Source organism: Egretta garzetta, unplaced genomic scaffold (assembly GCF_000687185.1).
Source record: "Egretta garzetta isolate BGI_Z169 unplaced genomic scaffold, ASM68718v1 scaffold349, whole genome shotgun sequence".
Lineage (NCBI taxonomy): Eukaryota > Metazoa > Chordata > Aves > Pelecaniformes > Ardeidae > Egretta > Egretta garzetta.
This window is the reverse complement of record NW_009260788.1, coordinates 481,580-506,598: the sequence shown is the minus strand read 5'-3', so window position 1 is coordinate 506,598 and position 25,019 is coordinate 481,580. Positions and strand designations below refer to the sequence as shown.

The 25,019-nt window shown below is 35.9% G+C and overlaps 1 protein-coding gene across 1 annotated transcript in view; it reads left to right on the top strand.

Annotated features, from left to right (window-relative positions):
* The window catches only part of SLC16A7 (solute carrier family 16 member 7), a 28,758-nt gene that overhangs the window by 3,372 nt on the left and 367 nt on the right, over positions 1-25,019 (top strand). The window contains exons 2-3 of the mRNA XM_009646407.2: positions 20,375-20,518; positions 22,080-22,892. Of these exons, the coding sequence (XP_009644702.1) occupies positions 20,375-20,518; positions 22,080-22,892 (957 nt within the window). The remainder of the gene's footprint in view (positions 1-20,374; positions 20,519-22,079; positions 22,893-25,019) is intronic.

Below are 25,019 nucleotides of genomic sequence, written 5' to 3'. Positions count from 1 at the left end.
GGATGTTTGTTAGAGTTTGCTAAAAAGCCATCCCAAAAAAAAAGATCCTGTGATGTGATCAAGGTTACAGGTATTGCACAGCCTCTACTGTTCAGCCCATGTTTGAAAAAAGCATCCTCTGGAGAAGAGCAATAGTTCAGTCTCCATGGCAACTCCTTCTTCTGCCTCTCTTGAGCAGAGGCTGTCAATTGTATTAAATTAAGTGTGATGGTTTTGTGATGGACTCCTACACCCAAGGGACTGTGACTGAGACCACCAAACTTTTGTTACTGGAGGACAGAAGCTGTGATAAAATGGAATTAGTTGAGTTATCCTGACAGGGCAACCTTTGTTTCTGTGTGTGTATGAACACACATATATATAAAAAAATGTGTGTGCATGTATTTATTCTTACATACATAAACTATATATATGTATTCATATACTTATAGAACTGTATTTATGCTCTAACACACACAAGCGTTAAGGAATTCAAGAAAAAGATCAAATACATTTGACCTCAAGTTCTCTCAGTTCATTCTTCTCCTTTTCAGAACTTCACCTCTCACTTTGTGCAGAATTAAAAGCCAAAGGTGGTTAGACAGCTTCTTATCGGAGCTCGATCTGTTTCCAGTAAAAATGTTTTCATTGCTTTCACTGTAGGTTTGATAGGAGCCTTAGTGACAGCTATGAAAGCCATGTGACAGGTCGGGTGATTTCAGACACAGCTGACCTTGAGTTTTAGATTTCCTTAGGGAAAAAGCAGTTGGTTTACTCACTTGTCTTTAACTTGTTTTCTGTCATTTTTCCAAGGACAATTTCAGTCTGAGGTTTTTGTTTCTTTGTTTTGTTTTTTTTTTTTCCAAAATAACTTTTTAGGTGTGACATTTGCTCATAGAGATTTAGTTTGAGAGCTGATAAATTCTTCAAGCCATACCCAACTGTGAAATGTGGGTAGTGTTGCTGGTCTGAAGTTCAAAAAAGAAAGGTCCATTTAAATTTGAGATGATATTTCTAAGTAAAAAGCACCTTTGGATCCCCTTCTGAAGAAAGATGCTTTATAAGTGTAGGTAGTGGCCATTAACCATATTTCAAAACATGCTTGTAATTAAAAAATGCAGCATTTAATAACTTCCTCCCTCTTCTGTATTTCTTAAGTTATTCAAGTTTGAGGTTAAGTATTTCCAAAAAGTAGCAAAACCTTAAACAATATTTCAGGTGACAACACAAAAGTAACCTATAGGCAAGTTCTCATTTTGACTTAGTCAAATATTAATTTGGAAAATAACATATCATATGGTATGTTCAAAATATTTGTTATTTTATCTCAGTGGGTGTTTTGGTGGTATTGCTGTGAAGATGAAATGGCGTGCACAGTGGAGATGACAGTTGTGAAATCCATGTAACACAAACAACAGATGGTTATGGATTTTTACTTTTTGGACAGGACCTGGGCTCCTACACTTTTCTTCCTCCCTGGTAACATTTTCTTACTTTGTTTTTACAAATACTGGCATGAGGAATTCAGTGGCCGCAGATAAGGAGATTGAGAAGCTTTCTTCAACTGACCTATGTCCTTTGTTGTCAGGGACAAGTGTTTTTCTCCATCAGAATATGCAAAGTGTTGAATTTTAATAACCTCATTTAGAGTGTCCTTGAAAGCAGAACTTATCAACTTTCCGAATGCCTCATGGGCATGAGGGAATACTTGACATTTAGCCTAAAATATATGTAAAACATCTATGTCAAGTTAATTTGAGACTCACAGATAAAGGAAAAGAAGTCATAATGAGGTGACACAAGAACAGAGCATTTTGAATCTTACTAGCTAATGGAGATAAGTACAAAAAGGAGGTATCAAGAGTAACAAAAATATTATAAATTTACAGTAGTTCATTTTTTAAAAAGGAAGACCTGAATGCTAAGAAAGACTAATAAAGCCTCTGAAGGGTAATACACCCACTTCTTACACTTCTTGGAAGGCTTTGAATTTTAGTAAAACTTCCTTGTAGGGCAGTGTTCTGTGGTAGCAATGGCTGTTTTAAATAGAGGCCTTCCCTAATGTTTAGAAAGCACTCTTTAAAATGGCCACGGGAAGAAAGATGAAAAAAACAGATCTGTACTAGATAGTTGTATACATTTTTTTTCAAACAGGTTTGCCATCCTATCTAGAGGAGCAAGCTGTATTTTTACTCTACAACTTGGTACGTTTAGCTGAACAGATAAGATCTAATTGTTAAATATTCAGTGCCTTTCGGGGATCCAATTTTGTCAAGTTTTCATGAAACACAGTTTTTACAGGCATCTACTGAGCCACGCTCCAGAAGCCAGTCTCAAAGTTAAGGACATGATACCACTGAGAGAAATAAGGTTTTTTGTCTTTTATTGTACAATTTTGTTAATTTTGAATAATTGTCAGAAAGATATTACGGGACAAAGAATTACCACTGTGCTCTTTCAGTAGCCAAACCATGGGTTAATAATGTAATGGTTTGATGCATATATCATAGAAATTTTTGTGGTAACTTGAATTTAATTAACTCAAGCCCTTTACTAAAACAGTTCTCATTTATATAGGAGTAGGCAACATGGATTACATAATGAACATTAGTTAAGCACTCTTTTCCTATTTAAGGCTTTGTATTTGTCTTGATCTTCAAGATCCCTGGTTTTATAGCCAGAGTTTTCTATAAGTAAAGTAATCAATATTGACAGCTTTTTTTATCTGCAAAGAAGATTCTTTCTCTCAGTTTCAAGTAATGGGTCAAAGTCAAACAATAATAAATAGCATGCATGATAAAATGCATTTACTAAGGGGCTAAAACTTTGGGTTTGTTTAAGAAAGCTATCAAAGAACAAACATAGGCCTTTGATATGTTCATTGAGCTTGTAAAACGTTGACGAAGGAATGCTTATTTTGTGTGTACTAATAACGTTGGATTAGTTCCCATATAGTTTTTCATATCACTGGATCATACAATGGTTGTATTTGTGATGCGTGTCGCATAATTCAAAGGTAATGAAACAATGGTCTAGCACAACTGGGAATCATGAGATATTTAAGCAGATACCAGAGAAGTACTGCGGGGAAGGAAAAGACTGTGTGTACCATTGTGGTCACACCAGCACTTCAAATGAAATAATAAACCCAGCACTTTACAAAGAACTTATTATAGAATTTTACTGGTCCATTGTTTTGGAATGTCTAAGAACTATTCCATTGTTTATTTTGAAGGGTATATTCAAGGGAAACAGAGTTGTACTGCTATGTTTAGAAGATATTCTAAGCCAGTATCAAATGGCAACAGCTGAGATTTTTACTGTGATTCATAAAGATATGTAGATCTGTAGTTGTTAACAGAGGTAAGTGGACCAGGGACTTAGTGACAGGTTTATGCTGATGCCAGGCGAACTGCAGAAATCAAAGAATGAAGTGGTTTTAAATTGTCTTTATGATTACTTTAAACTTCTATTGATTAACTGGTTTTGAAGACTTTTGCAGAGATCGCATATGACGCATGTAGGAAAACATATATAACATATGAAGAGTTTTTGATCAGTCAGAACCTTTTCATCTAACAGTGATATTCTATTGAGATTACATATGTCAAAGAGCACAAACAACTGCAGCTTTAATGGGTAATATGTTTTGTTGGTGCATGCCATACCTTTCTTTTCCACCAATTTTGGCAGGTTTTTTTTCATTGTCAAGAAACAGTTAAGCATTTTCACTGCAGTTTTACCTGACTTTTGTTTGGGTGAGTATGTACTATGACTAGACAACCAAATGAAAGAATGTGAATAAAATAGAAGACTGTATTGTGAAATAAGACGTTGTTTTCCTCATCTAGTTCAAACACTTCCTCATCTAGTGCAAACACTTCTTGCCACACTTTCCCACTGAGGATGGGAACATGTGCCCTGTTTGGTTTGCTATGTGTACCACTTTGAAACACTTATCATTAAGTGCTTTGACTTTTAGAAAACTTTGAAGGAAGTAGCACTACCCTTACAGCTTTTTAACAATAGTAACTAGAGATTGTATGGACAACGTGTTTAGTCTTCTTCAGCACAGGCACCTACCGCTGATCCAGTTGCCCTTCTGTTGTCATCCAACAAAAAGATTCATTCCTTCCTAAGTTAGATGTCCGAAACACATCAAATGAATCATGTTTTAGAAAGACTCCTCTGTCTTTTGAGTGCTACAGGAATTTAGAGAAAGAGTTCAGATGTCTGTTTTTCACAAATCTGAGGTGGTGCCACCCTACATGATTGTTGCCCTATATTAACACATTATATTTCTCTCCCTAGAGACCTTGAAATCTAAGAACATTCATGTTAGAGATGTGCACCCATGGTTAGTGATTTTGAGCTTGTTCTGCTTAAGGTTTTATTTTCTTCTTTAATCTCCCTCTTCTATGTTGCACAGGCTGTAATTCTGCCACGTTTCAGTGACACTGACTCAGTTGTACTAGTTTTGATACTATTAAAAATACCTAGTAATTTTAAGATTGCCTATTAGGTTGTAAATCTTCTCTAATCTTGCAGTGACTTTCCTCATACCCACCATTCCCTTTCTTCCATTGCCATCTAAAAAGAAACAACTCACAACTGGGAGAATAGCTGGTTTGTCTAATAATTGACCAAGTTTACATTCTTTTGTAGCTGATTAAAAGCTGATAGAAATCAATGGATGTGTTGTAATCTCTTCTCTCCTGTGAATGATTTGAAAGTTGAGTACACTTCAGCCTCTTTGTAACAAGATCCCCAAACACTCCTTATCAGTATCAGCTGGCAGTACCAATTTTGTCATGGTGCAAACTTTACTCATACTGCTCTCCTATGGAGGACTCCTTTGCTTTTCCAGGAACAGAATTTACTTGACTGATTTTTTTTTCTTCTTTTATGAGAATGAGCTTCTCTGTCCCACACATGCTGCTTCCACATTTGCAGATGTGTCCTAGCTTTTGTCTTCTTGTTATTTTCTACATTGTAGAATATAACAATATTAGGACTTCCCAAGGACTCTCAATGGCTTTCAGGGTAGGACTGGCACAAGACAAGAAGGTGGGTGTCCTGTTTGGCCTTCCCTAGAAGGGGGAGTAATCTTGTATCCTTGGAAGTCAAATTTCATTCGGAAAAGCTTCAAGAACAGTTCCGTTCTAAATTGTTTGAATTATTGGCAGATGCCCAAATTGCAGAACTAATCCCTCCTTATTGTGACGTTGCTAAGCTTTGAGTGTGTGTAATTAAGTACCTGAATCTGTTGTTATTTGCCTAATCAGAATAGTTGTAATTTCCAGAGCAGCAAGTAAATAAACAAAGTGCAGGAGGTTTTACTTCTGGATAGTCTACTTAAAGACTGTCTTTGCAGGAGCTGTTCAATCCATAAGAAACCAAGACTCTCTAACTCTTACCATGAAACATTTAATTAAGGAACATAATGTTTTAAAACAGGTGAGAAGCAGCATGGAATTACTTATGGTAAAATAAGATTTTTTATTTAATTAGTTAGTTTACCTGAACATCTGCCCAGCAAAATGCATTAAAATAAAAGAACCAAAGTAAAATAACTACATTATTGATTAAGATCTGTAGGTCATGTGCTACATATGGTGAATCTGCAGGTCTTCTTTGAATTTATAGCCAAATGTTTTACAGTCACAGTTTAGCTAGTGACACTGGAAAAAAAAAAAAAAAGATGTGAGTAGGAAAACCTACAACAGATCCATTGATTTAGATAGTAATGAGTGACGGTTTTCACTGACAATGTTTTGTTCTTATCAGAGACGCGTGAAATAACTGCCTGGGACTCCATTTCAAGTATAAGCATCATGGTGCTAACCCTGCAATATGCGCTTAATTTTAAATACCTTAGTGATCTTATAAGGTTCAAAGTTAAAATAAATTTTTCACCCGCTTAAAGTCAACATATAAACATGTTTATATATTTATGCAAATATGCTTATCCATAGGTGTTTCTAATATCAAGATCTCTTGACAGTGTACCTTCAATGACTTAAGTGCTCCCTGAGGCACTCATTAAAATCTCATTTTTATTTATATCAACCTTAAAAAGGCATTATACATAAATGATTCATGTATTTTCCCCAAAATGAAATATAAATAAAATATAGAAGATTAGCTTTGAGGATTTACAGTATTTGAGCAAAACTGGCAGTATTCACTATCATTTGATTAAACTTTTGACTTATTTGTCAGTACACTTATCTCTGCATAAATAAAAAATAAAAATCTAAGGACACAGTACGATTTGAACTTAAGTATGAGTCTCCTAACTTCAATTTTAATTTATTGAATTCCATAGAGTGCCAGTGCTGCAAAGCGCACTGAGGAGTGGAGAATCAGGCACCGTGACTGTAAGGATTGTTCTGGTTATTCATTGGAGCAACAAGCTGTAACAAAACACTTTCAAGTAGTGACCTGAAGTCATATGATTCTCACGTGAGAAGAGAATGTAGTCAACATTAGAGACGGTTGTAAGGGGCTGATGGCCTGAATAATTATTTTTGATTAGCACATTTTTATTGTCAAAGAAAGTTACAGGAAAAAAAAAAAAGTTTGACACACACCCCCCCGCTACACACACACACACCCCCCCCATGGGGTGAACTTGCAAGAAGGACTACACCTCCTACACCTCCCAGATTGTGGTGGGGCAATTAATCTCAGAACAAGGGCCGATGTGTGTTATGTGACTGCATATACAATAAGGAGCAACACAGTCCAGCAGTTGGACTTATACTAAGTCAACAAACTCTAGAGCTGCATTTCTTTAAGATGGTTTGGTAGTGAAATGCAGTATAGTACCAAATGACCTGAAAGAAAATGTTTGCAATTATTTTGATAAGCTAAGAGGAAGAATTAGATCATGGGAATGTCAGATAGTTATATTTCTAATTTCTTTATTTGTATGACAGAAGACATTTGGGATCTTTCCGAGTGACTTATTTGAAGAGTTTTAATTCAACTGAAAATTCCAAAGCTTGAAAATTTTTGTTTGAGCTTGGGAATAAAATGGATGTTAAAGCATAAGAGTGTTTAATGCAATGCTAGTTCTAATTTTATGTATCATTCCTTAAAAATCTAATAGCATGTCGCAAAGATAGTACATGTGGGAGTGATTCTTTTGTCTCTCACATAGTGCCATAGTTTATACCTGTGCAAAGAGTGTGTAAGGTTATATAAACTATTGCCATTGTGATTTAGAAGCCTTTTGTATTTATTTACACAAATGTAAACAGCAACCTGAGTGCAAAGCACTTGACCCTGTGCTCAGAGAGACAGAGCTGAAGTGGCATATGGGATTAAGACAAGAACAAATCTGGATCATTTCTCCTGATGTTATAAAAAATTTACCTGACAAGGTGTTCAGATAGATATACATATTGCCTAGATCAGTCAACTTTCTAATGAATTGCTTTTCTGTAAGATGTATTAAAACTTACTAAAGAAACATAGTTCCTCCTGTGGGAAGGAAATAATTCTTTCATTACTAAACCTAAGTAATATTCTCCTCACATGCACACATGTTAAATCCTTGCAGAAGTGGGTATATTTCATTGGATTATTTTAATATGTTCTAGCTGAAGAATATCAACATAACTCCTTAAATGAAAAGTGGCTTCAGGAATGCGTGATGTTTAGGCAGCATCTGTAATACAAATCATGAAAAGCCCATATTTTAATGGGCACTAATTTATTTTGAATTTATGATGCATCACAATAATTAGGAGTTGGCTGCTTGACATTACTCGGTTGAGAATAAGGTTTCTGCCAGTGGTGGGTTCTTTTATTTCTTCACACTAGGTGAGAAAATACATTTGGTTCAAAAGCCACACAGATATTCTTTTCAAGTGCAATAAGATGGCACTAGGTCACCAAGCCACTTCATGTTGCTTTTTGCAACAGAGCTCAAATATTGCCTGTTCATATAAGCAGACCCAATCTAGACTCCCCTCACTGCTCCAGCCCCACATTTTCAGAAGACCTTGTCTGTGGAGATGTATCCTCTGCTGCTACAAGGGAAAGGATGGTGTAGAGAATATTATACATGTTGTTTCCTCTCTAGCCCAGGCAAAACACAAATGCCATAAAGACTTGGCCCAACTTCCTCATAATATACTATTTTTCCACTGCTGAAGTCCCAGGCTTCCTCTCCTAATTTTTCATGATTCTTTCACTCCTCACATGGTCATATTTTATGAAATACTGTTTTCATAATGGAAGGCATACTTTTGCCCTCACTGAAGGAAGTCATCATGTTTTGGTTGATTACAGTCCATGGAAAGTGTATTTATTGATCCAGTCCACAAAATAAATGGCTTGTGACTAGACGTAGGAAACATCTAAGAATTTGAAAGACCCATCAGGTAAAGCTCTGTCCATTGTAGATGGAAATCTAAAAGTGTCAACTTGATGACAGATTCAACTCCGATGACAAAAAGTATGTGAGGTGGCATTGGGGGTATGCAAAGATAAACTGACATCCGCTCAGATAATGCATAGATTAAAAAAAATGTATCTGATACCTCTTTCAGTTCTATTGGATAGAGTGTTATTCTCAGGCATGTGTATTTTGCTGTAAAAGGCTACGTAGAAGCAAGGAAAAAAGAATGAGGAGAGAAGAGATTAGAACTCGTTCTTAAATCATTGATTAATCATAAATATTTTTCTGAAGTTTATTACTTTTAAAAAGCAGTTAAATGTGTGTTGTCTAAAGTTTAAGTAGATTGAAAAATGTTCTGATCTGCACCTGTGGGATGCTTTCAGAATTCTGGACCTCAGTTCACTAACTTGTCTCCAAAAGTTCTGCTTCCTCTAGGGTGTAATAAAGGCTGCTGATTCAGGCACAGCTGAAATAAAGAAATGCATTGAAAGATGGAAAACATCACATAAATCTTGTTACTATTGTTGATCAAGAAGATAATATTTTGCTAACTTTTGGCTTTTCCTTATTTTAGTTTTGATTTTTTTCTTCACATTTCTAGCCATTTAACAGTTTATATTTTTTTTATTCTTTTTGACCTGGAAGACAAAATGTTACCTTTACATATCATTCTATAATTAAACAGATTTTCTCAATATACATACATGTTATTTTTTAGCTTGTCTGAAAACCAGAAAAAAAAACCCTAAACCATAAATGGGCCCCCCCCCCCCAAGATTCTCACTTTTAATTGACAAGTGAACACAGTTGTGTCTCCCCCTACCCCCCGCCAGTTTCTCAGTTTGCCCTTTTGCAAAATACTGGGAAAAATGTAAATTCTCTACCTGGTATGATCCCACTAATGTACTACCATTGTCTGCACTTACACTCTAAAAACCTTAGGTGCCAAAATCTAATGAAAGTGCTCAGTTCCCATTTTGTATATCTCTGAAACACAAATACATCCCCTTCCCCCTCCTCTTCCCTTTTCCCTTTCCCTTCCCCTCCCTCTTCCCTCTTTCCCCTTCCCTCTTTCCCCTTCCCTCTCTCTTCCCGTTCCCCCAGTAAATTGTGAATTAAATATTATGCATATATTTACCTTACACAGTTCTTCAGATGTGATCTAATTTATGGCCTGTAGAGCAATCTGGGAAATTCACACTCTTAAGCTTCTAATTGTTACCATTGAAAGTCACCATATGCATTGTATTGGATATTATTAAAAATACAGTTATAATGAAAATAATGATAAAATAATGTTTTATAAAGATTTTTCCGTAAAGTGCTTTTTAAGCTTAATGATACATACGTGTTAAACATCAAATGCATTTGGAAATAATCTTGCAATGTTACTGACAATGACCTAAATATGATGACTTCTGAGGACACTTCCAAGTTATAAATACATCCAGATTTATACTTCTCGTTACATATATTCTGAATATGTAGATGAGATTTAATGATCCACTCATGATCCATAATTCACAGTAAGTGTTCCACAGAAACATCATAGGTAGTAGATTGAGTATTTTCAATTTGAAGTTTAATTATACAGTGCAAAATTGAGACCAGAAAGGAACATGATAAAGGAGCAACTAGGAAGAAGCATGTATCTTGTGCTTTCTCTGAAATTACATATTATTGCCTGTAACAATATATAAAGAATCATTTCCAAGTTGAGTTAGTTATAGTATTATTCTGGAAGAAAACAAATAAAATGTAGGATGATGTGCAGGGTAAAAATGGGACATTGTATGAACATTAATATGATGGGCAATTTGTAAAAGGCAGAGAAATCCAAATGACAATATTAATCTTAACTGAAGTTGGCTGAATTTTTCACAGTGAATGCATTATATAAAAAATGTAATTATTTGAGTTGCAGACAATATACTCTACATTCATGAGAACTACTAAATAGCCTGTGCAAGGTCTTCTGAAAGTGTTTGCTGTATGGCTTTTTGCTCACTGTGATGTCTGCTAGGCTTCCAAATGACAAAGTGTGGTTTTGCTACGAGGAAAACCAGCCAGAGATTTTAAAGAAGGTGTATAAATATCATGAATGATAATATGGAATAATAAATAGGAAGTGGTGAGTTATGAACATTTAGAAATAATGTATTCACATGTGCATACACAGATTTATAGAAAAGACAGTCATTCCTCAAAGAGAAAGAAAGAAAAAAGGGAAATTTTTGTAACTAGGTAATAGCATGGTTTAGGAAAATGTCTATGAAGAATTAAAATAAATATTTGCAAGCACTGTTTGTTTTGGTTTGGGTTTTTTTTTTTTTCTTCCCTACAGTTAGTTCTGAGATTAGCAACATAAGTCTTTTTTTCAAGTTGCTATAATGGTAGTTGTGACGATGGTATACTGTAACCTCTGTCTTTCTTTTCAGTTTTGTGCTCTGCAACAGTGCAGAATATTGTCCTCCCTTTGTAACAGCAGAATATACAGAACTTGTTTGGCAATCTAGTTCACACAGTCAGCAAGCTAAAAAGGCAAGTTTTGTAGCTAAAAATCTTAATCTGCTTTGGTAAGGCACAAAGCACTAAGCACGAAGTCTTCGTCAGTTACAAACTTTGAACTTGAAAGAGTGAGTTCAGAAGTTTCCAGGTGAAAAATGCTTGTAAACGGGATGAGCACTTTCCGTTATCCCAGGAAAAAAACAACTCATTTATATCATTAGGGGTCCATCCATCAGATGAGGAAAAGTGGTGGGTGGGGTTTTTTTGTTTGTGAGGGTGTGTGAATATGTAGACTCTATCTCCAGGCATAGCAGGTTTTTAGTAAGTTTATTTTTGAGATAGAAAAACTAGTAGAAATACTGGATAGCTATGAATGAGCCTCTAGTTTTGGTTTAGTATTACTTTTCCTTTGTTCCATGAAAGCAGAGCTATTAGACAGGATTTATTTTAATCTTTTCAGAAATGTGATGCTACTTTCAGTACAAGTGCTCAAACATATGTATTACCAAACAGAACTAAGTCTTTCACTTGCAACCATCCACAGAGAAAGAAGGAGCAGCCACTGAGATCTATTCAGATAATACTTCAAGGATGAGACCTCTGGAAGAAAACCACTAAATATTTTCATTGGAGCTTTTCTATACTTAGACTTATGCCTCCTGAAATTCCTGGTGAAACCCTGAAAAGGATATAAATGTAGTGAAGTTTATTATTAATACCTTCATATTAACTACTGCTATAGAGAATTATACTTACTAATGTTTATATATTGGTATTATTATCTTTGTTGTATTTCCAGAGAGGAAAAATGACTAAGTCCTTGTTTGGTTTTTCATTTGAAGCAGAAGTAATGTTTAATGGCATTGTGCATGTCAACAGTGATATTATTTAAATGAAATCCCGAACACATTTTTTGGGTCTGAAAAGCTGTTTTAAATTTAAATTCATGCAAGCCTATGAAGTCCTGAGGAGTTAATTGTGGTTAAAGACTAAGCTTTAAAAATTCATTGTCTTTTCTTCTGCAGGAAACTTTCATAAATTCTTCCAAGTGCCTTATATTTGCAGCTGAATTTTCTAATGTTCTTGTTGATACATTACATGACATTTACCGCTTAAATTACAAGCTGGTTGCATCAGTTTTCTGAGAAGAAAAGGGCATTTTTCTGAGAAGAGCGTTTGCGATGCGCATATCATGTGCTGAAGCTATTTCCAGCCATCCCTATTACAGAGGCATGCAGGCTACTTTGTGAAAAATATGTGCTTGGTGTTACAATCTCTCTATTTATATGCATCTCTCTTATGGGTGCTTTGGCTCCATCTTGTCATTAGCTTGTTCCCTCCTTTCTTCTTTACTGTTTCTTGCCTTGAAAGACTGATTTCTACAAGTACCTATGCATGGGCTTCACTTTACTCAGTGATACCAAAGGTAACAGGAATACAAATATAAGGGAAGTTTAAAAAAAATACTGAAATGTTTTGCTGCATCAGACTTAATTTCACAATAAATGTGCCGATGTGAAATTTGGGCAATTACTTTTGGGACAGAGATTTTTTTTTTGTAGTGGGTGACCATAAATGTTTCTGAAAACTTCTGAGTGTTCAGCAGCTCATAGAATTACACTCGTTCCTATTAAATATTATGAAGTTTCATATCGCTACTTTCAAAAGAAATGTCATAAATCATCTTAAAGTCTTCCATTTTGTGATCAAGTGTTTTAGCCTTCTATGAAAAATTTCTGTAGCAGAGCATGCAAAAGATAATTAATACAAAACAACAGTATGTATCCATGTAAATAATAACCAGCATGGCTACTCCTTGATTAAAAACTGGGCAATTTCCCGACTTTTTAAAATACATAGATGTAAAGTAATTTTCTGACTTGAAGATGTTTTCTAAATTATATGGTCCATAGCTCTTTACATATTTGCACCCTAGCAAACAAGAAAAAAAACCGTAAGCCAAACAACAGCTTTAATCAAAATATGTAATACCCTTTGTTCACGTCTCTGATGTATCACTGGAAAAAAACAAAACAAAACAAAAAATACCAAAAGAGATCAAGAATCTGTAATTTTTACATGAAAGCAATATATTTAGAGCAAACACCAGCAGCACTGATCACTTATTTTGTTTCTTCTGAACGTTTCAGGAGAAAGACAGCTCGTATTTGTAGCCAGACATACGTGTTCCTGACTCGAGCACATCAGTTCAAAATTATCAGCCATAACCTTTTGGGAGGAGGAACTGTGAAGAAGCAGCCAGTGTGCTGAGGCACTCTACCATCAGCCAGGCTCCTATGAGTTACTAGACATGTGATTTCTGTATTTCTTATAAAAGTCCTGAGGAATATATGAAGGGCAATTTAATCCTCATTAGTAATCAAAAGATAGAAACGTAATGGAATTCAAGGATCCTTCAGGACACAAGTGAGAATGTGTGCGTTCAGGGTAATGACACTGAGGAAATGTAATTAGGGGAGGGGAAGTGGTGAGCAAAGTGTGATGGATGGCTGAACGACTGACTGCTTACTCCCCAGTATGCTGTGCTTTCAGCTGCTGAGCTATCTTAACTCATACTTTAGCGACCCTAACTCAATGTTAGCCATTTCTTTTTGATGATATTTATTGCAAGAGCATTTTTTTCTCTTTGCTTTCTGTCAAGGTTACTATATTATCTAGGTTTATGGAATCAGTGCAGCCAGTTGTAAACGTTATATGAAATGGAAAAAAATACTGCCAAATGCACAGGGGAACTACAGAGTTACCTTCATTGCTGTTACACAAACACAAAATACTGCCAAATGCACAGGGGAACTACAGAGGAAGCTGTCCAACGATTGTTGAACTATGTTACCTTCATTGCTGTTACACAAACATATAGGATATGTCAGAAATGCAGGTTACCATTCCCAGAAATGTGATAGAGAATCTAACACAAAAATAGTTGCATGGCATTTTAATATTTTCAAACTCATGGACACTTTTTTCTGTCTGCCTTCTCTAAATGCCTATGCAAGTTTTTAGCCAAAGGTTTTTGAATGAGAGTTAAGACTGTCACAGAACACTCAGTATTTTGACTTGGTCCTCCTTGAGAAAAGCAACATATTTTTAAAGTGTTTTCCAACTTAATGAACAAGTTTTAAACATGATCAGAATCAATTTTGAGTTGCTTTTCCTCTGGATGCTAGAGATGACATTCCAATAGCAGTACTAAGTACTTGCTTAAAGCATTTCTGAAGGAGTTGTTTTAAAGAAGGGTCTCCTTCAGCAAGATATTGGGGATTCTTTGCCAAACAAAGCAAATCAGCTACTGCAAGTGGATTTTACATTTTGTAAAAAAGAGGAAAAAAGAAAAAGAAAAAGAAAAAGAAAAAGAAAAAGAAAAGGAAAAAAAAGAAAAAGAAAAAGAAATCTGACTGATACTAGCAAGCAGTTTATCCTAATGTTAATTCTTGGAGCTGCTCAGTACTATCCAGCCTTGTAGGAAACAGAATAAAAAATAAAGCTGGACTGGAAAGGTAGCTGCATTGACTCTGCAGAGCAGATGGCTGAAAATATACTTGTGTTTAAATCACTTGACAGGATGCAATCTACAATATCACATTAGTGCAACTTGAAATATTATTATTGCATTTATTTTCAACTTCTTTCAGCAATTCACTTTATTTAAATAAATGCCAAAATGTTCCGACTGAGTCATTTCAGGTTGCTTTGGATCAATGACACTATGAACACTGCATGACATTGTCAATGTATGTTTAAAAAATTACCTTAATATCAGGGATGTTCATCTCCAGTTCTATACTACAAATAATGCAGGTAGCAAAATAAAAAGCATAAATGCACTGGCTGTACGTGAAACAAATTACAGTTGTGAATGATCTTTAATTACATCACTGTATTATAGCAGTGAGAAATCAAAGCAAGACAAATAAATTAAATACTAGACCCTAGATTATATACTTTTTAAAGAACCTTTCATTCCTACAGTGAATATAAATATAGAATAAACCCAAAGATGACCTTGTTCTGATCATAAAACGCGATTATGGCAGACTGACACTGCTACAAACCAATCCTTACTATTGTAACCATTCTGACTAGTTGCTACACATTTAAGTTGCAGAACATTTTTTCATCCTTCACAGAAAGTGGTGTCTATGAGAGAACAGTTTAAAGTAAATATTTTTTTTTTCACTTTGGTAAGAAAAAAATTGATGGAAAAGAGAAAAGGCAGTAAGAATTCTAGTGTCCTAGATTCTCTTCCTCTTATAAATTAATGGAGTGTACCTAATACATTTGGACTTGTAAATGTTATTCTACCTGAGAGCTGAGCAAGATATAGATTTTATGCCAAATAAATCTTCCTTTATTCTATTTCATGGCCTTAAAACTGATCTGCCTGTACTATTACCTCAAGGTATTATGAAATGGAAATGTTGTTATCTGGTTTGCATCCTTTAAGCTTTTAGAGATACTAGATATAAAGTTGTTACATTGTCTCCAGAGTCAGATCATTTTTTGAAATATATATATTCTTAGGGCTGAAAAAAATGAGTAAATGGAAAAATGTGTGTATATGAGTGTGTGTATCTCTGAGAATGTAACTACATGACAAAGAATATTAAATTTATAGTGCATAGTCTGAGCCCTCTGTTGATACAAAAAATAGCAAACAGTACCTTTCTTTAAAAAGAAATTTAATGTTTGAGTTATGTTTAAACCTTGTTAACGCAATAACCCTCTTTTAAAGTGAAAAAGTGATTATTTCTTCAAACATACGCTTTTTTAAAATCTACTTACTAATCAGTTATGTAGTCTTTTTATTGCTTTTCAGTTACAACAGTATGGCTTAGCAGAAGGAAGTTTTAAATGGTGATTGAAAAGTTAAAGTTGGTGGTGAGAGGAAAGTATGGATTATTGCTACCTTTGTTATTGTAAGAAATAATTAATCTCATTTCTAAGCAATATATTTCTTCCAAGAGGTCTTGGCATTCACTGAAGACTAGAAAAAGTTTCACATACAGTTGTGCAAGTGAATGTTCTGCTGAGCCATCAAAACAGCACGTAGGTGTCACATTATTATAGGCATTGTATAAAACATAAACAGCTCCCAAATCCATGAGCCGGTCTCTGCTCACATAGCTGAAATGACATATCATGAAGAATGTGAAAAGCTGCTATTTTTCCTTGTCTTCTTCTAAAGCATTTGTGTCCTGCTCCATAGCCCTTCCTGCAACTGTTCTTCAGTGGCACCCGTTACAGTTGCTGCCTTATTCTTTCTCACCGTCCAGTCATTTGCATCAAACAGAAAGATATAAAACAAAAATACAGCCAGGAGACTGTTAGCATATTATGGTAATGGTCTTAAATTTGGTTTAGGGAGTGTATAGTTTTTTGTGGCTGATGGTTTGTAGGTGCTAAGGGAGAGATCAGAGTAAATATTCTTGTGGTCTTCCTGACTTAGCATCTGTTATGTAGTTACTTCAGGCTTTGGGAAAGTAGACTCAGAGATCCAGCAGTCCTTTAGTGCATTAACGTGCATTAATGTATAGCACGATTCTGGCAGTGTTACAGCACTTAAACACCTTCATCTTCCTTCTGCTAGAAAGATAAGATATGCAAGGAATATAGGTACATTCTGGCATGTGAGAATTGCTTAAATAATTGTGGAAGCTGTTAGATGTGAAATGAAATTTGTGCATGGCTATAAAACGTATGATGGCAGGCAAACAGCTGGAATGTATGTAGATTCATATATGCTCAGGTATGAATATGCGTCATTTTATGAGACTCCAAAACCAAGTATATATGCAGATGTCACGAGAAAATGTTTTATCTGCTCATCAGATTGGAAGGGTTCCTAGATAACCAGGGGAGTAAGCTTAAACTAACTTTATGGCTTATAGAACAATTAATATTTCCCACATGCACAAATTTTAAATCAAAATACTGGAATATACTAAAAGAAAACTCAAAATTAAGTGGACCTGTTGTGGTAAGTACACATCAGTAACTTCAGGAGAACATCTCAAAGAGAATGTTTTGTTCAAAGGAATTTTAAATTCATAATACAGTCCAGATTTAGGTCATTTGAAAGTACAGAGCTCAGACCCATCAGACAGCTTTGTCTTTCCTCTGGTCTCTTCATCCACTGTCTAACTAAATTAACACATCCACATGGGAACTCTAGCTAACAGGTCTTGTAGGTGAGGCTAACATTGCATGCTTTGATCTGAAAAGCTGTAACTTACAGTCCTGGCCTAACTGCCACAGTTAAGATCCATAGAGATCCGGTTTTCTTGTTCCTAGTAAGGAACTGTTTGCAAAATGATCTCCCTTGAAGGACTGTACTGCAAAACTTGCCATTTCTGGATCCCCTCTCAAAAAAACCAACCAACCAAACTCTAAAAACAAACCTGTTCCCCGAACTCCTAAACAAACTAGAATCTGACTCATTTCCCTGTTCTATAGGAGAAGGAAGGAAGGATTGATGGAACAGTATTAAAGAATATGATTATTATTATAGTCAATACTGTTCCGGGGTGAATATCACAGCACAGCTCATCTTTGTCCTTGATGATGGTTGGAAAACTTTGTCAGTGCTGTGCAATGCTGCCTTTTTGATCCATTGTTTTATTTAAAATGCTAACAATATAGCAATACTGCACAACAATCTTTTTTTAATGCCATTCCTCTCTTTCCAGTACTTGTTGGTCTCCTATGTGTGGATTTACCTCATCTTTTTCATTTGGTCTTGCACTTATCCTGGCTTTTCACGCTGGTTTTGTTTAATGAGAAAAGAAAGAGATTGCTGACAGGTCTATCTACAGCATAACTGAAGTATTTATGTAAAGGTGCTGCCTGTAGTGAATAAATCTGTAACTAATATGGTCAAATATTTACCTGCTATGATGTCTCTTTGCTACATTTTTTTCTAAGTATCAGCAAAGGAACATTTTAAGTAAGACTACACCAAGGCAACATTTATTACAGCAGTAATTTGGGGTGAGGTCAGAATGTTACCAAATGCTACACAAATTTTTCATTTACAATTTTGTAAGTGCTTCCATCTTGTCACAGGAAAAAGAACTTAAAAATAATTTTTAAAATTATTATTTTTGTATCTTTGAAGTGAAATACTGTTATTGTGCTTAGAAATTATAACAACTTTTTTTTCAGAAAATAGTCTTTATTTTCAAAAATATAAATATTAATTGATATAAGGATGAAACTTTTTGCTTTGAGTTAAAGAAAAAATTCAAGTTAAAACAGGCTTTTTTGACCCAGAGGAAATATTTGTATTTTTTGTGTATTTCAAAAGGGCTTTCTCTCTAATTCAAACGTGAGCCAAACTACTGGTTGTGCAAACATAGCTCTATAAATAAAAACAATTGTGATTGAAGTTATGCTTCAGCATAGTTATGAGAGCACAAGTTTATTAAGACAGGAGAAATAAGCATGATATATTTGAGAAGTGTTCAGAGTGTAATTTGTCCGTCCTTCATGTTTCACTGCTTTCTCCATATGGCCTCAAAGGAGAAACCCCACCTCGTCACTGTTCTGCTCAGTGGTTCCCCCCAAATGGAAATAAAGAAGTGTTAAGTATCTCATAATATAAGCTGTCAGCGAAATGTTTTAGTGCTTCATATGTGATTTAAAGTCTTTTAATAAATCTCTGGGCTGTTGTATATGTGGTGGGCCATTCCATGCTGTGGATTTTCAAGTCTACTGGTTGCAATATACGGTTATGCTTAAACTGCAGTTCAATGAGCAGCAGAGCCTGGTCTCCTATGTGTATGTGTCTGTAAGATGAGCTCTAATGCCTTCAGTTTGAGCATCCTTTACCTTCCCACTAAAATGGCCACCCTCTTCATCCTCTATGTCCCCACCTACCTTGAACAGCACAGCTGCCTGGGCATGAAGATACATTGGTTTTACTGGTGGAAAGCTGAGTGTATTGGCTGGTGTCTGTGCTGCCTGGACAGGGACCTCCTTTTTTAAATAGATACTGCCCTAGACTCCTTGTGATCCAAACTATTTAATGAATGCACAAACTAATGATCTAAATGAATGATCTAAACATCATTCAAATCTTTGCTTTCCAGTCAGATTAATTTCAAACTGACCTCTGGATTCACAAGCTTTTAGAAAAGATGGGTAGGCACGGAGCAACACTATTGTAGAAGCTTATTTCCATAAGAAAGTAAGCTAAAAATTGATCATTTTGCATATGCTTCAGACTTTTGTTGTTGATATGCAAGCAGTAATTAACATTTACAGTACATCCATAATAATACTTTAATACATTTAAGGTAATTCAAACAGTGGAGTCTAAAATAACACTGTACCTATGAAAATACACTTTTAAATTTGGTTGGATTTGGCTTTTTCACATCACGGAGTTTCTGGCATTTATTCCTCTGGGTATTTATAAAGAGAGAGACTTAAAACTGTTACAAGTACAGTGAATGATTTGCAGTGAAATCAGATGCAGAGCTTGGCATTCCACTTCATGCCAGCTGCCTGCTTTATCTTGAGTTTGAAATTTATTGCTTTTTATTATGGTTGGTTTGGTTTCGGTTTTTTTTCCTTTTTGAATTGGATAAGTTTAGTTATTGCAAAAACGAGACTATTCGTAATGGTTTGGCCAAATATAGTGCAGTCAGATGGTATGCAGGTTTACCTAAAGAGCTTTGACAACCTCTTAATCTTGATATGTAGCACGCCATCTATTCTAGTCACGGTCGTTTAAAAAACATATAATGCATGTCATGCTAAATTGCACGCTAGCTGTTTGTTTAGTATGGACGTAATTACACCATAAACTGAATTGCAGTTGAAACTGAAAAACAGGCCTGTAGCGATATTTTCAAAGTTTATAGGTCTTTATGCTAACACACATCTTAGATTTTTCCAGACAACCTATAGTCATCTTACTGCCCATTAGCACTCTTTTCTGGATGAGGTAAGGGAAAATGAGCCTCAGGGGCCAGAGATTTACATTCTGATTTGACAGTATTTTTAAGTCTATGTGTAGTTTTAAGTAGGGGTCCAGGACATGCTGCAGGATTAAGATCAGCTATTAGTTTGCTTGCCTGGAGATTCCTCCTGCTCTGTGGAGTTTTGATATCTGTCTCATACTTGAAATTCTTCAGTCCTTGCACTTTCAAAACTTCCATTGACCGATCTCAGTATTGATTGCTCATGAACTGTAACAATCCCTCTTGCTTGTCTGATGTCTTTAATCTTTTGATCCATCTCCATGACTAATCAATATTTATATTGTCATGGAGGCAATATATCCACATCCAGGCTCATGTGTCCGCAAACTCGCAGAGTGTGTTTGTAAGACAAATCGGTATAGAAACAACTAAACATTTTCCGGGATGGAAGAGTAAGGCATTCCAACACGCCCTAAGCACAAAGACATGTATGATGGAGTTACCTGTTAATGTATTTTCTTTCTACCAACAGGTCCCATAAGCAGCATTTTGGTGAATAAGTATGGTAGCCGGCCTGTGATGATAGCAGGAGGTATCCTGTGTTCATTTGGTATGATTGCTTCCTCTTTCTGCAATAGCGTCCTGGAACTTTATCTATGTATTGGTGTTGTCGGAGGTAAGAGTCCTATTTAAAAGGGTTTGTTATATTGTATTAGGTTATTTCTAGTGCTGTTCTACCAATGAGCCTTGCTGATCAAGAACCCACTGTGCAAGGCAACGTACAAATACAAACCAAGAAGGTAGCAAAATCAGTTCATTTCAGCTACCTGAACTATCTAATCCTTTAAATTAGCTGGTATGATGTTATATTATTTCTTAGGATATTTCAGGAACAACTGACGATTTTATTCAATAAATGCTGTATGTATGTACTGTTCCACACTGCACTGTAATTATGGTATAAAAATTGATTGGCTCATGACAGCACTTATTACAGTCATTTGTTCAGAATTTCACATTCATTCTTTTAGCTTTCAATCAAGTTGCACTTAAAATGGGGTGGCAGAGGCTAGCAGAATTCTAGCAAAATGCGAAAGCTAGTACCAGTTTTCTGTAGTTTTATACATACATATACTCTCACAGATAAGTATAAAAACTTTCAGTTCAATAGCTTTCTGTTTAAAATCCCCCAGGGTCAATCCCCAAATAAAATTATCCATATATCATCAAAGGCCTGGGTATTGCCTGGGGCAATGAACTAAAGTGATCATAAAGCCAGTAAATTAAATAACCTCTTTTTCCAGATTTTGGGGGGAGGGTGGAATTAAACTACCTCCTCAGAATACGGAAGGCAAGCGAGGCAGGTAATAAACGAATGAGATAATACTTGCTCCTATGTTCAACCTCATCTTCCTTTACATTGGGACTAAAGGTGTCCTTCTTTGTTCAGTGATTATTACATAAAGCTCATTTTTTTATATCCTAAACTTGAGGCTCACTGAAAGAATAAAATCAGGATCCGGTAATGGGCCTATTAGAGAAGAAAGCTTCTCTCCTGTGCCATCCATCTGATACATAGCTATTTAGACCTTATTGCCTGGGTTTCTTAATACAGAGAGAAGGCCTAAAGGTTCAGCTTATACACTCAGCTGATTTGGATGGGTGGTCTGCATGTCGTCTACAACTCTTCAACCTTTTGTAGTGACTTCCATACCTGGGAAGTGGAGCTGTGTGAGCTCCAAAATAATTAGCGATTTTAAGCACCACTTCCATACACAAGTTTGGTCTTAAACGGGGTTGGAAATAAGAGATTTATGCATTTAAATACACCTTGCATTCATTGTAGCTGAGGTGACATTTAATAACTTTTGTGAAATGAACCAAGAGAGAATTGCATTATAGCTTAGTAAATATAAAAATGGTAAGTCAAGGTGCTGATACCATCATTCCTCTGTGATTCCCCTGTCTCTGTTATTGCTGAAAAAACAACAAGGAGTTTGGGCTCTTACTGCAGTGCTACAGGGGAAATGGCAGAACGCCACCATGCCATAGTCTTGGCTTTAACACACCTGGACAGCAATGAAGCTGTATTTCGTCCTCTGATGCTAGTTGGTTCTTATCTTCATTGGGAATCACTGGATTAGATACTGGTCGTTTTAAAAATAACTTGAAAGAGGTGTGATATAATTTTTGTAGTGCATGACCTTCAATAATACTGTCTTTTATGTGTTGTTTAGGTCTGGGTTTAGCATTCAACTTACAGCCTGCCTTGACCATGATTGGCAAGTATTTCTATAAGAAGCGTCCCATTGCTAATGGATTGGCCATGGCTGGAAGTCCGGTGTTTCTGAGCACATTGGCACCTCTCAATCAATTCCTCTTTAACGTGTTTGGCTGGAAAGGAAGCTTTCTCATTCTGGGAGGTCTTCTTTTGAACTGCTGTGTGGCTGGGTCACTTATGAGACCTGTTGGACCGAAAACCGTCCCTCCTGTGAAAAAAGATGTTGAAAAAGGCACAGGAGATTCTACCTTGCACAAAAACAACAAGAAGTCTTTTTGGCAAACTATGAATAAATATCTAGATCTCTCCCTCTTCAAACACAGAGGGTTTCTGATCTATTTGTCAGGAAATGTTATTATGTTTATCGGTTTCTTCGCTCCAATTGTATTCTTGGCTCCTTATGCCAAGCACAAGGGAATTGATGAATATTCTGCTGCTTTTTTGCTATCTATCTTAGCCTTTGTAGACATGTTTGCTAGGCCTTCAATGGGACTCGTAGCAAACTCCAAATTTATCAGGCCAAAGATTCAGTACTTTTTTAGTTTTGCTGTCTTCTACAACGGCGTTTGTCATATCTTGTGCCCTCTGGCAACAAATTACACTGGCTTGGTGATATATGCTGTATTTTTTGGGTTTGCATTTGGAATGGTTAGCAGTGTTCTTTTTGAGACATTGATGGACCTTGTTGGGGCTGCCAGATTTTCCAGTGCGGTTGGACTTGTCACCATTGTGGAATGTTGCCCTGTGCTCATTGGCCCTCCTCTAGGAGGTAAGAATCTCTTTTATTCCATTTTTTCAGACATTACAGCATAATCTTGCAATTTAGTATTGAATTAATATAAACATTATTCTTAATGTTATTTAATGTTTTCTTTGTAACTAGGAATGTACTGTAGCAGCAGTGCACTGCATCAACTATCTTTGCACTTTACAGCTGTGGATCCACATGAGAATCTACAGGCATACATTGCATGCATGTGCAATAGATAGATTAAGAGCATGTATCTACTGGCCCATAAATCCGTGTGATAAATGTATGTTTTCCTGCTAGCACGTAGTGCTAACTTTGCAGCCTTGATTTATGTGTATTCAGCTCCAATTTGCTCTTTGCCGACACAGTTCTTACTCTCTTGAATTGGTTGAATCCACTGGTCAGTTTTTGTGAAGATCTTGAAGTGACTTATAGTTTCTCTAATCTAATGGCAGCTAGAGGAGCACCTGCATAAATTTAAAAGAGTGACTTTAGTTTGCCTAAACAGGGAGGATTGGCGCTTCTAGAGAGAAGAAACCAGTAGGGAGGTGCCAGAAAGGACAGGGGCATGCTCAGCAGCCTAGGCAGGGTGCATGCCTGGTGGGATTCCAGTGCAGTGCTGTTGGACCGTTGCGCCCTGGCATGATTTCACACCACGGCCTAGCTCTCAGCCAGTCCTATACTATACCCACATAAGCAGATCCACGAAAGTCAGCAAGATTATATGTGCCTAAAACCATTTCTAATTAGCAAAGTATTTTAAGGATCACTCTCACTATTTGTATGAAAATAGCATTGTTAAGTGAAATTTTAAATATGCCAAAACAATTCCACTCACTTCAGTAAAATAATATTTATACAAGTAAATTTTTAATAGTCCTCAAGATATTCCATATTTCCCTCATCTTTTAGCATACAAATTCATTTTGGTAATGGTAGAACAAAATATATTCTTCTCACACAGACTCTTCCTATGCCACCTAGTGGGGGGACTGAGCCTGTGACCGCTGGAGTCCAGCCTTTTCAGTCAGGTTCTGAAATCGATATTAGTATTAACTCTAGAGATATTTAATCTGATATTTGTGGAGCAATAGCATGGGCGGCTACTTATCTTTCAGTATATTAGCTTTGCAGAAGTTTTGAAAAGCATGTGTTTATGCTATAACTGTATGAATAATTGATGTAACTTGTTAAATGGAGAAAACAAAGGGGATGAGCACATGGAAAAGCTAAATTCCGGTTTTGACTAGTTCATATCCTTTAAAGTATTATGCTGAAGTAATGTTAATGCAGATTCTAATTTTTAATCATCAATTTTATGAGACTGCTCAGCAATAAAACCCAGCAAATTCTACTATTTACAGTAATAGGTGAATTATACGGTTGCAGTGCTATTTGAGTTTTTCCTAATACTAGGCTTGTGAAATAAAGAAAAGACTAAAATAATTTGATGGCTTGTAAATGTGTATCAGGTGAATAGGCTGGCATTATGGCTTCAACCCAGTAAAGGCATCTAAATACATACTAAACTGAAGTGCGCAGGTTATCCTGTGCATTTCAACGATAGTGTGTCATCAGAGCTGAGAGCTAAATAGTTGGATACATACAAATGTTGATTTGGTAGTTGGGAAAATTTAGAAAGAATGATTCATAAAGTAAAAATGAGTTATATTTTATTTCCCGTGTCATGACCAAATTAATTTCAGAGGTGTGGATGTAATTTTTAGGTACAGGCTTCAGAGTTCAAAATTCAGCAGCTGAGCATGATAGCCAAAGGGACAAACCTTTCTGTTTCTTTCACCAGTCACAGGAAAGTGAAAACGAGAAGCGAGCAGTGACAGCAGCCTAAAAAGGCACATATCTCTTCATCCTATTGTCTGTATGCAGCCTCCGTGAGTGTCAGACAGTCACTCCAAAACAATAGGAAACAAAATTAGGAGGTGAATAAAATAATAAGACAATGAAAGAATGAAAATGAAAGAACTAAAGAAGTGTCTGTCATTATTCTTTAAGCTTTACTTGCTTTGTTCTTCAATATTTTATCATTGTCAGTGATTCCAATGACAATTGCTAGCTTGACTAATACAGGTTTCATTAGAGTTCTGCTATATGTGTTAGACCATTTGAACACGTTGAAAATGCTTT